This window comes from Cetorhinus maximus, chromosome 7, assembly GCF_964194155.1.
Source record: "Cetorhinus maximus chromosome 7, sCetMax3.hap1.1, whole genome shotgun sequence".
NCBI classification, from domain to species: Eukaryota; Metazoa; Chordata; class Chondrichthyes; order Lamniformes; family Cetorhinidae; genus Cetorhinus; species Cetorhinus maximus.
The window spans coordinates 89,605,962-89,622,008 of record NC_135885.1 but is presented as its reverse complement, the minus strand read 5'-3'; the positions used below and the strand labels follow the sequence as shown (position 1 = coordinate 89,622,008).

Genomic DNA, 16,047 nt, shown 5'->3' with positions numbered 1-16,047 from the left:
ACAATTGTCAGTAAATACTGATTCCCCTTTTAGCCTTGCCGGGGGAAGGGGGGAGGGGTCCTACACAATCAATTAGGACCCTGCTAAAAGGTTCCTCAAATGCTGGAATTGGAATTAAAGGCGCAGACTTAATCATTGCCTGAGGCTTTCCTGTCACCTGACATATTTGAAAGAATTTCACTGCATCCCTATGTAGTCCAGGCCAATAGAAATGTTTTTGTATCTTAACTTGAGTTTTCCTAATTCCCAAATGTCCCGCCATTGGAATTTCATGAGCCACTCTCAAAGTTTCATTCTGATGCCCAAATGGTATCACTACTTGGTGCCCTACCACCCACTTTTCATCTGCCGGAATTGTTCTTACTATAATAACACTCTGCATATATTCTGCTTCTGTTCCAGAATAAGCTGTCTGATATAACTGCTTCAAGCCTGAATCCTTCTGCTGCATCTCTACTGAACTAAACACCTCAGCCTCAACCTCTTTAATCTTCTCCTCCTGAGTAACCTTTCCAAAGGCTGACCCAGCCAACTGAATTTCAGTATCCTCCCCTTGTCTTTTAGATTCCTCCTCTTCCTGTTTAAACTTGTGCATTCATGATTTCATCACCACACAATCTGGAAAGAATCCAGGATGCTCTTTCCCTAACACCTCTGTTGCTTATTGAACCTGAATTCCCCACATCAACATCATGTACAGCTAAATCCATACCCCCAGTATAATTCCACAAATAGTTTTGAGTCACTGCAATGGCTCTTTCAAATCACTCTGACCCTTTTCTGGAAGATAATCCAATATGACACCTAAATTTTTAAGCACTTCCTCATTGTCCAAATTAATCAGAGGAAGATCAACTTCAGAATCCTTAATTCCTACCTCCGTTTCCTTACTTACAACTACCAGTATCTCCTCCTGTCTCTTTGCTCTGTCAAAGTATTTTATGAGCATATTTACATGGCCAACAGGCTGCTCTACTACAGCAGGCATTGTCCATATCTGTGATCCAGTATATCATTCCCTAGAATAAACTGAACCCCTGCAATGGACAATTTCTCCACTACTCCAACAATCACCTCTCCTGTTTTCAAAACACTTTTAAAATTTATCTTACACAATGAAATAGGTTTGACTTCACCATGGATTCCTTTAATTAATATTTTATCCTGCAATAACCCATCTGGACAATGAATAGCACTATCCCACAGCACTAAGGACTTGCTAGCCCCAGTACCCTCAAAATTTTATCATATTTTCCTGCTTTTCCTTGTACACATGGATACATTTTTCCTTTGCATATAAAATCTTAAACATCCCTGCAACCTGCACTTCAGAACTCCCTTGGGTAAGTTGTGAACACATCCCCAATTCTCTATCTACCACTGATGCTTCCTGCTCCACCTGTACAAAACCCACTGTTTTTTCTTGCCTCTGACTCTCAGAACCCACAGCATTCCTACTTCCAGAACTTTTCTGAGTTCCAATCATTGCAATCGGTTTCCCATTTAATCTCCAACAACTTGATCTCGTGTGCCCAGCCTTAGTACAATAGTAACATATCAGTTTCTTTCTTTCAACTCTACTTTCCACCTTTCCATCTTTAATAGGCTGGTGTCCTTCAGTTTGACCTTTATTACTAACATTTTTACCATCACCAGGTTTTCTAAATTTCCAACTTCCCTGCTGATTTCAGTATTTTCCTACACTCAATTGTTTGTGTGAAGTATCATACGTATCGGCTAAAAGTGCAGCTTACTGGATCGTTTTGCTTTGTCTCTCATCTAAATATGTCTTAATTTTTGCTGGAATGCTATTTCTAAATTCTTCCATAATCATAACTTCTCTTACATTTTCAAAAGTCTTGTCTAATTTTTATGCCCTGACCCATTGATACCAGATAATTTATTTTTTCTTGCAAACTCTACATAAGCCTGATTGAGTATTTTCCTTAGAGTTCTAAACTTAAGCTGATAAGCTTCAGGGACAAGCTCATAAGCATTTAATTTTGCCTTGTTTAGTGTTTCCTAATCTACCAACTGCTCCTCTGATAAGCTTGCATACACATTCATTGCTGTACCTGAAAAATACTCTGCAACATGATAGCCCAAGCATGTCTTGACCAATTCAATTTTATAGCTATCTTTTCAAATGAGGTAAAATATCTTTCAACTCCATCCTCTGTAAATTTAGGCACTAACCACAGATCTTAAGTTAAATTAAATTCCTCAAAAGAATCAAAATCACCATCTGAATCACTGGGTGGAATTGGCCATGCCCATTGGTTTTGGGCATGTTTGGTGGTGCCGGTGGACATTATAGCAAGAAAGCCAAAGGCCGGTTTCACAACGTCGTGAAACCAGTTTGCACTCGTCTGCCTCTGCCTGCTGATGGTGGCCACGTTTCCCGCCATCGGACATCGGGAACCTCATTGCAATACATCTGCATACCATTATAAGCCCAGCCTGCTAGGATTGTCCCCCTCCCGCTGGATTGTCCGCCCACATCAGTGTGATTGCATGTCGACATCTTTCACAACAGCATATAAAAGGCATGCCCTTGGTGGGCTGCACTTTGAGGGGATATCTGAGGTGAGTACAGAAAAATATTGTGGAGCACTCGCCTGGGTTGCTTGTTGGACTTCAAGGTTGAGGCGCATTGGGGTGGGGGGGAAGGGCTGCCCTGCAGCCTTGTCTGGCCATTGCGAGGGCTTCAACCCGTCATCGTTGCCTTCGAGGACCTCCTCACCCCGATGTCCGTCGACGTCCTCCTCATAACAGGAGACCTTCAGCTCCTCCATCTCCTCCTCAGCCAGCTCCACTCTCCATTGCAGTCCCAGGTTGTAAAGGGCGTAGCAGGTGACAACGATGCATGACATCCCCGATGGACTATATTGCAGGGCTCCACCAGACTGGTCCAGGCACCGGAATCTCATTTTCAGCACCCCAATGGTTTGCCCCACCAAGTTGCGAGTTGCAGCATGAGCCTCATTATACCTTCGCTCTACTGCAGTCTGAGGCCACTGCACAGGTTTCATCAGCCACGGCCTCTGTGGGTAGCCCTTGTCCTCTAAGAGCCATCCCTGCAGCCTCTGTGGGCCCTGGAAGATGTCAGGGATCTGTCACCGACTGAGAATGTAGGAGTTGTGGACACTCCCTGGAAACCATGTGCAGGTCTTGGTGCTCCCCAGACATCCACAGCAGAGGTGGAGTCAGACTGTTATGCCCTGTCTGTGATGACCTTGATGGACATCCTCTGGAGGGCCAAGACCTGGAGGGCCCTGGCCTGCTTCCGGGGTCCTGTTGTGTGGCAGTGGCCCCCTCCTCGGCTTGTGGATCTGGAGCTGTTGAGGTCACAGGGAGAGGAGATTCCGATGGGCTGGGCACACCTGGAGTTGCCTGGATGGGTGGCCCGGGGAGTACACATACTGATCCTCCTCCCTTTGGGTGCCCAAGGCCCTGGCTGAATCCTTGAGGAGATGGGGTAGCCAGAGTGAGATCAAGCTGCCCAGCACTCCTCTCGCATGCACAGTGATGGAGGACAACTATGGTGTCAGTGATGGAGTTCAGCCCGCGCAGCAGTGCTGGAGTGATGTCATGGACCAAGGTCTCATGGTGGCCGCCATCCAACCAGTCTTGACCTCAGTGCACTGGCATACCGGGCGCTATTGCCTCAACCTGAAGACAGACTGACTCCTTCATCATGCCTTGCAATCTGAGGAGTGCAGCGGACATCCCTTCCTGATATTCCCAAGCTTGCCTTTGCAGCTCCAGCAACTAAGACATGACCGAGTCCAGAGGCTCGTCATCTGCTCAGACTCAGCAAATGTCTGGCCTACAGCAGTCCTCCGAGTACCAGAAGCCTGGGAAGTCCCTGCCACCACCTACTGTGAATCAGACAGTGTGATGTGCTCACCAGATTGTGATCCCAGGGCTACTCTAAAGCTAGGTCCTACCGAGGTGTGTATCTCTGCGCTGATGGAGGGTGTGAGTGAGCGCTGTGATGGGACTTCAGGGAGGGTGCTTCCAGATTCCTCTTCAGAGGTTTCTTCAGGGCTTGATTGGAGGCCCTGGGGTGTGAACTACGTCAGCTGGGCCTCAGATCTTCCTGTGGAAGCAAGGGGAGCAGTGGCCTGTGAAAGAGGACGCATCACTCACAGCATGGTTGTCTGATGGATGTTGAACCGCTGGATCCTCACTTGATAGACCACCGCCGACCTCACTGTCAGCACGGGAACAGTCCAGATCCCTGCCGGCCAGCTGGATGGCTCTGTTTTCAAAGTCCGTGAGGACCTTGATTTCGGGCATTCCTCCACTGGTCTGCAACCTCTCCCTCTTGTTGTGTTCTAGCTTGCCCTGCATGAATAGAGATGGAGAGATTATAAGCAGGACACCTGCTGGGCCAAATATAAGTATGCCTGGCATGTGTGGGCGGTGAGTGGTCCCATGGACGGGATGAGGACAATGAAGGCATGTGTGAGAGAGTGAATGGTGATGTCCCTTGAACTGGCAATGATTGAGATCCCTGTGGCTGTGCGATGCGTTTCAGAGTGTGAGAGTTGAGAGCGATGAGAAGAGTAACTTACCCTGGTGGAACGGAGGAGATCATTCATCCTCTTGTGGCATTGGGTGACTGTCCTCTTTTGAAGGGTTTTGGCACTGACCACTGCTGCCATCGCATCCCAAGCCGGATTAGCGAGGTTGCTGCCGATCCTGCGGCCAGAGTTGGGTAGAGGATTTCACAATGAGCCTCCAATGCGTCCAAAAGGTGCTCCAGGGATGTGTCATTGAACCTGGGGGCTGCAGTCTTTTTGCCTTTCAGGGCCATCTCTTCTTTGTGGCAGGCGTGGGCTGGAAGCTCTGAGAGGTGTGCATGTGGCTGGGCTTTAAATATGGCACCTGGCATGCTGAAGCAGTGAGGTGATGGTGTGGCGGGCAAACGGAACCTACCTGCCATAGAAATGGTGCGTTTCCTGGGAATGCATGATTACTGCGGCTGCTTTGGGACAATGCGACGTGAAAAACTGCCATTGTGGGTTTTTTACCCACTATCGCACTTAATGCAAATCTGGGATGATTCCGCCCACCATCTCTACTTTCTTCCTTCATTCTAAGTTTCACTTCAGACAATTCATACTGTCTGGTTTCTTTCTCTCTCTCAAGCTCCCTATCTCATTCCCTCTCTCTTTCTTCAATTGCTAACTTCTCTCTGTGAAGTTCAAGTTCTAGCTTTCGCATTTCTATCTCTTGTAATCTTTTCTTTTCCTTTTCCTGCTCCTCTCTTTCCCATTGAAGCTTTTTTATTTCTATTTCTTTTAATCTTCCTTTTCATTTTCCTTCTCCTTTTCTAACTCAAGTTTTTTTGTTTCTCTTTCTTTTTCTCTTTCTTCCAATTCAAGTTTTTCTCTTTGTCTATCTCTTTCTATATCAAGCTGCTTCATTTGCAACTTAAGTCTCACTGCCTCCAGCTGTGACACACGAGTTTCAGGTATCCCTTTCTCCAACTTTAAGTGCTGGGTAAGTGCTTTAACCATATCAGCCTTACAAAATCCTGCTTTTATCGCCACCTGTACTTTCTCTGCTAATTCTTTCAACTGAGTTTTAGTCAGAGATTTCAAATACTTCACAGACACATTTCTGACTCCCAGGAAAGTGTAGCAATTGCCAAAGCCATGTTGCAGCCCAACCACTTTAAAACCCTTCAGCAAAAAAAAACTCCTGAGTTCAGCATTCTTCTCATATTCATATCCCTTGGATTCTCAAACACCAACCAATCAAGGAATTTTAATAATCCCACGGAAAGCCCCCAAATTTGTTATGACCACAACCCCCATGTTAATTGCTACACAAATCAAATCCCAGAGGGAAACTTGGCTTACGGAACATAACCTTTTTTTTGTATTCTGATAACGAGAAGAAGACTTAAAATTGAGGTAAAGCAGTGAGACGTCCAGTAATGCTTTTTTTAAAAAAAATTTAAAGTAAAAGTTTATTTAAAGTAAAAGTTTTATCGACAAAAAATAAAAGAAAACTTAAGCACACAAGGCTACAGTTACACAATTAAGGTTAGTCTGACAAAACATTCCACCCCAAACCCTCTACTTGGTCAGACCCACAAGTAAACACCTTGCAGGCAACACTCCCTTATAGATGCTTAAATATGAAATCCAGCAATATCACACAAACTGTACCACATGGCCTTTACCTGCTTCTATTCTGCTGTGGAATCTATTTAAAAATAAAACTGCTTGCTGCAACCTAAAACTTTTCTGACTTGATGAGATAGGTGATTCAAACTGCATCCTCCCCCAGCCCAGATTTCCAGCTATCTCGACAGTTCAGACAGATCCAGCTATCTCCAGCCATCTCTATATCAGCAGTTATACAAAGTAACTCACTATAACCTTTTTCCCTTTCACCGCATCCCATTGTTCTCACCCCTTCGAAACTCAAACCCTTCCAAATATAAGATTGCTCATGGCTTTGCTTTTAGGTCAATAAAATATAACATCCCCACGACTTGTTTACCTATGGCCTCCTGCAAGGTGTAGACATGTTTCTTATTACCTCTGACTCTCCTTTGATATTCAAGCTATCAGCGTATCTAAAAATTGTAAATGTAGACCTAACCTATTTACCTCAACTGAACACCTCTATCCTTTTCATGTTTCCAAACCCCCAGACAACCTGACTCCTATCAAACTCTTGCCCAGTTTAATTAAATCACACACACAGACACCCAGCCTTCTTTACAGGATAACATAGTGCCCCCTGAAAATTAAAAAACAATCTATTCTCACATTACACCATCTTGCTACTTGTGCTAGATGTTTGTGGACTGTGGATCCTCAAGGGTCTTCTTCTTTTAATGATAAATGGAGGGTCAAAGATTTCAATTACATGGTGTTTCCTGATAAATAGATCCTGTGCAGCTATAATATGGTCAGACATAATTGAAGATCTCTTTGAAAAGATGTCTCACAGCACTTCCAGGCTTCCTTGAATCAGAAAATTATGGCGATCATGCAGGAATTAAAAGTGCAGAGAGGGGTTTGGAAAATTCTAGCTGTCATTTGCTGCATAGCAATGCCAATTGCAATGATCTTGGTGTGCACCCTTCATCCCTATGTGCTTTCCCATCCAGGAGGGTTTGTAGATCATTTGTGTTCTTCATTTTTCTGCCTTCCAATATCCTGTTCTTTCCCTCGGGTGTCTCCGGTAGGCCCTCCAGGTGAAAATATACTTTAAAGGTGCCAGAAATACTCTCATGGGCCATATATAATAGTAACTAATGCATGCCCAGCTTCCTGCCGAAACGTTCAGAGACTTCACACTCTCCGAAGTCCTGCAATTCCTATTCCATCATCACATTGCACTCAACTCATGCTAAGAGGCATGCAAATAAGCTGGCCTGCAACTTATGGCAGAGTCAATGTTGCCGAGGATCATTAGGCAAAAGCACCACTCTCTGGGGTAAATGTTTCATACATTTTCAGGGCTAGAATGAATGGCATTCAATCCAATCTCAAAACTACATGCAACAGATGTGTTTTATTTTCCAGGAAAAATTACGTAAAACCATATGCTGTCCATTGCCTGGAGGTGGGAAGATTCCCATCAGGTAGAAGTTCTGCCCATATAATTTCCAAGTTTAGAAAGTTTTATTTTGAATAGTTAGCAAAAATGTATATGAGACAATCAAATTTCTAGGCTGTGTCAGCCTGCCTATGATGAATATGGGAAATCACTGGCTGACAAACTACTAAGCGGGAAATCTCATCAATGACACTGTATGATGCAAACAAAGCAATTTTATTTCCATTGAAGAATCTTCTACAAATTGTTACTTGTTGTTTGTGTCAACAGATTGAGTTAATTAAGGAGTGCCTTGAGGCACTGAGTGGTGACAATTATGAGATGTGAATATCGAATACGTCATTGGTTGGCCAATTAGATGCTAAACTAATAAAATTACTTATCTTTGGTCTTGTCCTGTTAAAATATAAGTTACTCTATACACTCTGCACAACAAATGCAGCAACAAATTAGGATATAATTAACAAGCAACCAAGAATGTTGCCATTATTCATGAACATATGTATTTTATCAATTCTCCAGGTATCTCCAAAATGAATATAAAACAATGGCAAATCTTGCTAATTTGCAAAAGTTTTGTGAGGGAATTTTTCCTGTCAGGTTCAAAATGGCCTTCAGGTTTTCAACAATTTTGATTCTGCCTTTGGGAGAGATTTTTTTGTTCATCAAAAGGATGTGGGTTTCACTAGTAAAGCCAACATTTACTGTCCCTCCCTAGTTGTTTTTAAGTGGTGAACCACTTCCTTGAACAACTGCAGTCTGTTGGTGAAGTCACTACCACAGAAATATTAGGTCTGGAGTTCCATGATTTTGTCTCAGGGACAATAAAAGAATGGAGATATATTTTTATGATAGGGGAGTGTGTGACTTGGAGGGGAATTTGATGGTGGTGGTGTTTGTTCTCTCCATTCATTCTTTGTTGGGGACCTGGACTTTTAGCACTGCTATTACAATACAAATTGACATGATCAGACCCCTGCATTTATTTATATATCAGCAACTAGAAATCAAAGCATCTCTGTGACTCCACATTTACATGTGGTATGATGTTGGTGAGCTGATTTATATTGAGTTAAACTGACAGAAGGAGAACAGATCATTTTCAGTCAACCCACTCCATTACAGGAAAGCACGTTTATTGTTCTCATGATATTGCAACTCATTCCTCTGCCAAGTATGCTGAAAGTAGAGGGGATGGTCTGGGGGGATACAGAAAGAAAGGGGAGAAGGTGGAAAAGCAGTGTGTAGGAGGAGAGAGATGGAAAGAAGTAGGAATGGAGAGGGGGGAGTGAAAGAAAGGAGAGGGAAGGACAGAGAAGGGAGGAAGGGAAGGGGAATGGGAAGGAAAGAGTGGGGGAAAATGAGGGGGAGAGGTTGAGAAAGGATAGAGTTAAGGGAGGGAGTGGAAGAGAGCAGAGGCGGGATAGGATGAGAATGCAAGGGAAATCAGAGGGAGTAAAAGATGGCTGAGGAGATGAGAAGGAAGAAGTGCATAATTTTGAGTTATACCAACTCTACAGTGCAAAGTATGAAGACAATTTATTCCTGAATCTGCAAATTTTTAATTGCAAGAAATGTGGAGATTATACCTTTGTGGATCATAGTGACATAAATGTTGAAATGTAATGAAAACCCAGCACTCATTGCGTTCTAATGCAATCAAGCTGACAGTGTGTGTAGTGGCCACAGAAATGTCTCATGAGGCTCTGGGTCAATTCCTGACACTGATCTTTTCTACGAACCTCCAAGGTAACCATAGGGAATGTACAAGCACCAATGATGCACCAGCCATTGTTGAGATTTGAGGGGAGAGCACTTAATATTCTTAATCCTTCCTCTGTGAATGGATTGGGGCTGATGGAAGCTGGTATCCACAGCCCAGCAAAATCCTTTTAATTGATTCTCATTGGTAATCTGACTCAGTCCAAATGTTTGTGAAACAGAAAGACACATTGCACAACAGTCGATGGCACACAATATATTGGTGCTTTATCCCTGCTAATTGTGAACCATTGTAACAATTGTAAAACACTTCTTTTTCATCTGACTTATTGTTGCCATGATGAAGTATGATTGCACTGCAGCTGTTAGTACTGGACAGAGGATCACACCAGATTCTTCCTCTGCCTGGCACACCAGTGCAAATTCATGTGCCCTGGATGATTTGAATAATAAATTTGAAGAGGAATCCTGGGTGAATAATTCCTTCTGGTCACCCCGTACCTTCACTTCTCCAGTCTAAGCAGACGCAGCATCTGCAGTCTTTCCTCATAAACCAGATGCCTACTCTCAACATTATTGCACTCTCTCCAACGCCTTGGGCCAAAAATAAATGAGCATCAAGTACAGTGTTATGACTTGACATACCGGACAGGTTTCAACCAGAAACAGATAACTTTATTACAGGGAGCTTTTCAGGTACTACATGCTTCAACCTTGACAAGAAGCCCCACACCCCCTGCCCCCCAGGATTCCCTGCACTTTGGGGTCATTAGTCGGAACCTCCAAGAACAATCACGTGACCCCCTGATTGGAAGTAGGAGCTATACTTTCAGTTATTACATTTTGTCCCCCTTTAGTTTTTTTTACAGTTACTAGTTACAGAGAACATTTTAATATCCAACAACATATACATATATACAACTCAGATGATTAAATATTATGTCCCTGAGGTAGTTTCCATATTTGGTTAGAGTGGCGTAGCTCTACAACTTGAGGTTCTTCCACTGGATTGACATGATCAGGAACTGAAGCACCAGATATATCATTAGAAAGTGACAGTTCAGGGTTTGACAACTGTATAGGGACATCAGGCCTGTCTATTCAGTCTACCTCAGAGATTAATGGTTTGATGTTAATCACAGGTGGAATAGCTGGTTGTCTCTCTATTTCTAAGATGGTTGACATATTTTCGAACAATTCATTCTTTCACTTCCACCTGGAAGGACAAAGGACCAGTTTCTGAGACAATTATACCAGGAACCCAACGAGGTCCACTTCCAAAATTCCATGTGAAAACTATGGCTCCTACAATGAATTTTTGAGCTTTGCTATGGACATTGTGATTCAATTTTTGATTACTCTGATTCTTCTCTACCTTCCCCTCTAAGTTTGGAAACACCAGACTTAACTGTGTACGTAGGCAGCATTTCATCAATAATTCAGATGGCATTGAACCCATAGTTGGATGAGGCATCATACAATAATTGAGAAGAATGCAGGAAAGCCAAGTTTCTAGAGTGCCTTCTGATAACCTCTTCATTCCAGGTTTGAAAATTTGCAGAGCTCTTTCAGCTAAACCATTTGATGAGGGATGATATTGTGCTGTTTTAATATGTCTGATTCCATTTAACATCATGAACCTTGAAATTCTGTGATGGTAAAGACTGTATCGTTATCAGAAACAATGACTTCCAATAGGCCATGTATATTAAAACATTGACACAGCTTTTCAACAGTTGTGCTTGATGTCGGTGATCTGACTTCATGCACCTCAATCCATTTAGAATGCGCATCTACAATCAATAAAAACATGGTACCTAAGAATAGTCCAACAGAATCAACATGTAAATAAAAACAAAAAACTACTGCGGATGCTGGAAATCCAAAACAAAAACAGAATTACCTGGAAAAACTCAGCAGGTCTGGCAGCATCGGCGGAGAAGAGCTGACGTTTCGAGTCCTCATGACCCTTCAGCAGAACTGAGTGAAGTTAGGAGAGGGGTGAAATATAAGCTAGTTTAAGGTGGAGGGGGGAGAGAAGTTGGGTTGGGGGTGGGGGGGTGGGGGGTGGGTTGTAGGGACAAGCAAGCAGTGATAGGAGCAGATAATCAAAAGATGTTACAGACAAAGGAACAATGAGGTGTTAAAGGTGGTGATATTATCTAAGAATCAACATGTAGTCTAACCCAGGGTCGACCAGGCCACTCCCACGGATGCAGTGCAACTGAAACGGGCAACTTCTGTTGTTGCTGACAATGGAGACAGTGCTTGACCATGCTTTCAATCTGTCAATGTCTGGCCACCAAACATAGCATTTTCAAACATTTTCATCTTCGAAATGCCTGGAATGTGCACTGTGAAGCTCTGTCAAGAGTGATTTTCTTCCTTGCAAAGGGGTGACAAATCTTGATCCCCACAACAAGATTCCACCTTGACAACATAACTCTGTTTTATGTGCATGGAATGGCCTTATCTCTTCAGTCACTGGTGAATTTTACCACCCTTGCAATATAAGGTCTCGGATTTTTGACAAAATTGGATCTGTTCCTCCAGTTTCTAATTTGCTTTGCAGGTGAAGAATCCAAGAAATTCATCACAAGCACAATTTCTTGTGGCACTGGAGCATGTACAATGCTATCTGGTAACAGGAGATGACTGAGTGCATCCGCATTTGCAATATGCATAAAGGTATACTCATATGCAGATAATATCATAGGCCAAAGTTGAATTCTTGCTGAGGCTAATGGCAGAATGGCTTTATCCTCACTGAATAAACCCATTAATGGCTTATGATCTGATACAATAGTGAAATGTCATCCATGCAGATGCTGGTGGAATTTCTGCACTCTGAATATCACCGATAAACCTTCCTTTTCTAATTGGGAATACCCCTTCTCAGCTGCAGAGAGGGTTCTTGAGACATAGCCAACTGGTCTTTCTGATCCACCTTCCATCCTATGTGATAATACAGTTCACCATAAGGAGATGCGTCACATGTTAATGCCAACTCTTTCAATGGACCATAGAGTACAAATAAACACGAATGTAATAGCTTTTTAACTTTCACAAAGACTTCTTCCTATTGTGGATTCCATGACAATGATGATTCTTTTTTAACAACAAGTGTAATGGTGCTAACACTGCTGAGAAGTTTGGCAAGAAGCGGCTATAATCGTTGATCATGTCCAGAAAAGACTTGCGTTCAGTTACATTGGATGGAGAGGGCTCATCTTTGCCCTAATTTTCTCTTCTACCGCATGCAAACCCATGGCATCCACCCTGTGACCCATGTAAGTAACTTCTGGTGCTTGGAATGTACATTTCTCTCTTTTTAATTGTACACTGGCTTCCAAGAACCTTCTTAGCACCTCTTCCAGGCTGGCCAAGTGTTCGGTTTCAGTTTACCCTGTGATCAGAACATCATCTAAGTATACTACCACTCGGGGAAGTCCTTGCAAAAGACTTTCCATTGTCCTTTTGAAGGTTGCATGTGCAGATGATACTCCAAAGGGTAGGCGATACATTGATACAGATCTTTGTGCATGTTGATGGTTACATACCCTCTAGATGTGCTATCCAGTTCTAACTGTTGGTAGGTATGGCTCATGTCCAGTTTGGTATAGTATTTGCCTCCAGCTAGCTTTGCATATAAGTCATCTATCCTCTGGATAGGATACTTATCTAGTTTGTCCACGGTCAATTTAAATTCCCCAAAAATAAGTATAGTTTGGTCAGCCTTCTCCATTGGGACTTTGGGCACTGCCCATTCTGAAAACTGGACTGGTTGGATGGCGCCTGAATTTTCTAACCGACACAGTTCTGCATCCACCTTCTCCTTTAAGACATAAGGCACAGGTCTGGCCTTAAAGAAGTGGGGTGTTGCCTGAGAATCTACATATATTTTTGCTTGCAAGCCTTTTAACTCCCCTAATTCATCACAACATATACTGTCGTATTTCCTTAGCAGTTCAGGAACTTCTCCTGTTCTCAAGTGAAATAATTCAGACCACTTGAGCTTGATTTTTGCAACTAGTCTCGGCCCAAAACATTAGGTCCTTCACCTGTCACTATGATCACTGAAAGCTGGGCTGTCTGTTACCGAAAGGACACAGGTATTGTGGCAATGCCCTTTACCTGTATGGATTCTCCAGTGTATTTCTAATTGAGCTGTTGTTGGCTACAGATTCAGTGGCCACCTGCCTTCATTTAGGTATTTAAATGTGTGCTCTCCCACCACTGTGGTTGAGGCTTCCGTGTCTACCGCCATTATTAATGGCTTCCCATTAACTTGGATTGTGGCAGTGACATGTTTGGTTTTTACTGCAGTGACGTTGTGCTGGGAGTAGATGTCGGTATCGACAGCTTCAGGTTCTGATGCATTATTCAGTTCAATCATATTGATTTGCTGCCTATGGGTTATTTTGATTTTGTCCTGCATTGCTTTATTATGTGACCTTTCTTACGGCAATAATGGCATTCTGCATCCTTGAAACTGCAGGTATCTGGTACGTGGCGCCAAGCCCACATCTGGAACAGATTAACCTTAGAGTCGCTGCTGAATTGTTTCTACTAGGCCTTTTCGTTTTCTAACAGCTGACATTGACTCTCGCTTTGCTGCTGCGTCCCTGGTTTTTGCACCATGCCCGGCGGTAGGTTCCTGCCCCACGTGAAGGGCATTGCCATGCTGTATGAGTTGTAAAGCCTGCGAGTCTCTCGCGGCACTTTCTATGGCTAATGCTATTTCCAAGGTGCACTTCAAATCGATGGATTCTCCCGGGGTTCTTACGCTGGAATTAAACTTAAGCCTCTGCATTATTACAGATTGCTTCAGCTAAAAATGCATTTTCACGAGGTCTACTAATTAATTAAAGGACTTAGAATTGGGTGCATTCGGGGCCATCAGGCTGCAGATGAGTTTGTATGCCTTGCTACCACATACACTCAAAAGGATGGCTTTCTGCTTCTCCTCCACGGTAATTTCATTCGCTATGAAGTAAAAACCAAGACGGTCTACATAGTGGCTCCAGGCTCCCATAGTCGCATTGTAAGGATTGATTCTGCCAAAGATTGATATGACTGGTGAGTATTCTTTTCCTTTTTTTCTTAAGATATGATGTACTCACGTTAACAAGGTGAGGTGCAGCGTCGGAGCTATTATACCCTCGTTGCCAAATGTAATGACTTGACGTACTGGACAGGTTTCAACCAGAAACAGATAACTTTATTACAGAGAGCTTATCGGATGCTACATGCTTGAACCTTGTCCCCGACAAGAAGCCCCGCCCTCCGGATTACACATGCTCCGGGCTCATTGGTCGGAGCCTCCAAGGACAATCACATGACACAATTTGGCACTATTTGTGCCCAGTGTTCTCTTTTTGTCTTATACATTGACTTATAATGTGAGTTTCCATAGATGCAAGAGCTCTTAGCAAATTTCGGAGGAACTTGCTATAATTTCTGTGAAGCATCATTGACAAGATGCTGTTTTTGTATTTCTGATATTATTATTAATGCATTAATAACGTAAGAAGACATTCCAGGAAGATTAACACACCTCAGATGATTTTGCAAGCCTTAAAACACCGACTGCAATAACTACCTCAGGTTTGCATGAAATTGAAGTTGATAATTGCGAGCAGATATATGGATTTCCCACTGCAGAGAATGAAGAGGATGTATAAGAATGAAAGAACATGGGCAGGACAGGCAAGAACCAGGGAAAGAAGAGCACAATGCACAGCACAGGGCATTCAACAAATAAATGCCCATTTACTAAAAAGCCGCTTCAAATCTGTTTAATTTTTCCTCACACCAACAACAACTTATATTTATGTAGCACCTTTAATATAATAAAATGCCCCAAAGCACAAAAAATATGAATAACTACTGCTGAAAATGGGGATTGAACTTGGGACCTGTAGGTTTTAGTCAAACCCTCTTCCAACTAAGCTGTTTTAATGAGGCGCAAGTTGCAAAATCCATGACTATCAAACACTTCTCCCAAGTTCTATCATTAGACAGAAGCCGATGTATCCTGCCCTAACATCCCGATTCCTCAAAGCTGATACATGTCCAGAAATGAAAAACTAATTTGTATACAAACAAGCTATGTTTGCTTCACAAAACAACATATTCTCCAAAGAAATGCTAAAAATCTAATTATCCTATCTACAACTGCATTTACCTTTGTGTTCTCTGAGATTGGTCAGGTTGAAGGGTAAACCTTTCAGAGCCTCAGATATCTGAAGTGGCTCCAATCTCAAGGAAGCAGCTATTTTGGAGGAATCCGTTTCTGACGGCCTTTTTCTTGCAGGTACAAGGGGTGTCAGGCCTAAGGGTGAAGTTCTCTTATGTTCAGATGTTCTTAGTACTTTTGGCAAGAGGGCAGCAGACTGAATGCGACTCTCCACAGTAGTGACATTTGCATTCATTCCTTGCAGTTCATTGTTGTTGGGTACAAGCTCAGAGGAGTTAACTGCCAGGATCGTTATAGAATGAAAGGTTCCAGCCCTGTGGGAGCCCTATGAAAGCACCTTTTTCAAAGCATCTATGACTGCGCTTTTACCTGGAAGCTACCGATGACTCGACAAGCTGCCCCTCGTGTCTCTCAATGCCACTGATATATGTCACAGCAAGCTTCCTGAGATTCATTATAGAGACAGTGCCAGTTTCATCTCCTCAATAATTTTCTGATTTCATCTCTGTAAAGTGTTTTGGGTCATTTTGCTACTT

At 43.0% G+C, this 16,047-nt stretch overlaps 1 protein-coding gene across 1 annotated transcript in view; it reads left to right on the top strand.

Moving 5' to 3' along the window:
- The window catches only part of LOC144682425 (collagenase 3-like), a 104,620-nt gene that overhangs the window by 77,158 nt on the left and 11,415 nt on the right, over positions 1 to 16,047 (top strand). The window contains 1 exon segment of the mRNA XM_078544833.1: positions 13,906 to 13,961. Within this exon segment, the coding sequence (XP_078400959.1) occupies positions 13,906 to 13,961 (56 nt within the window).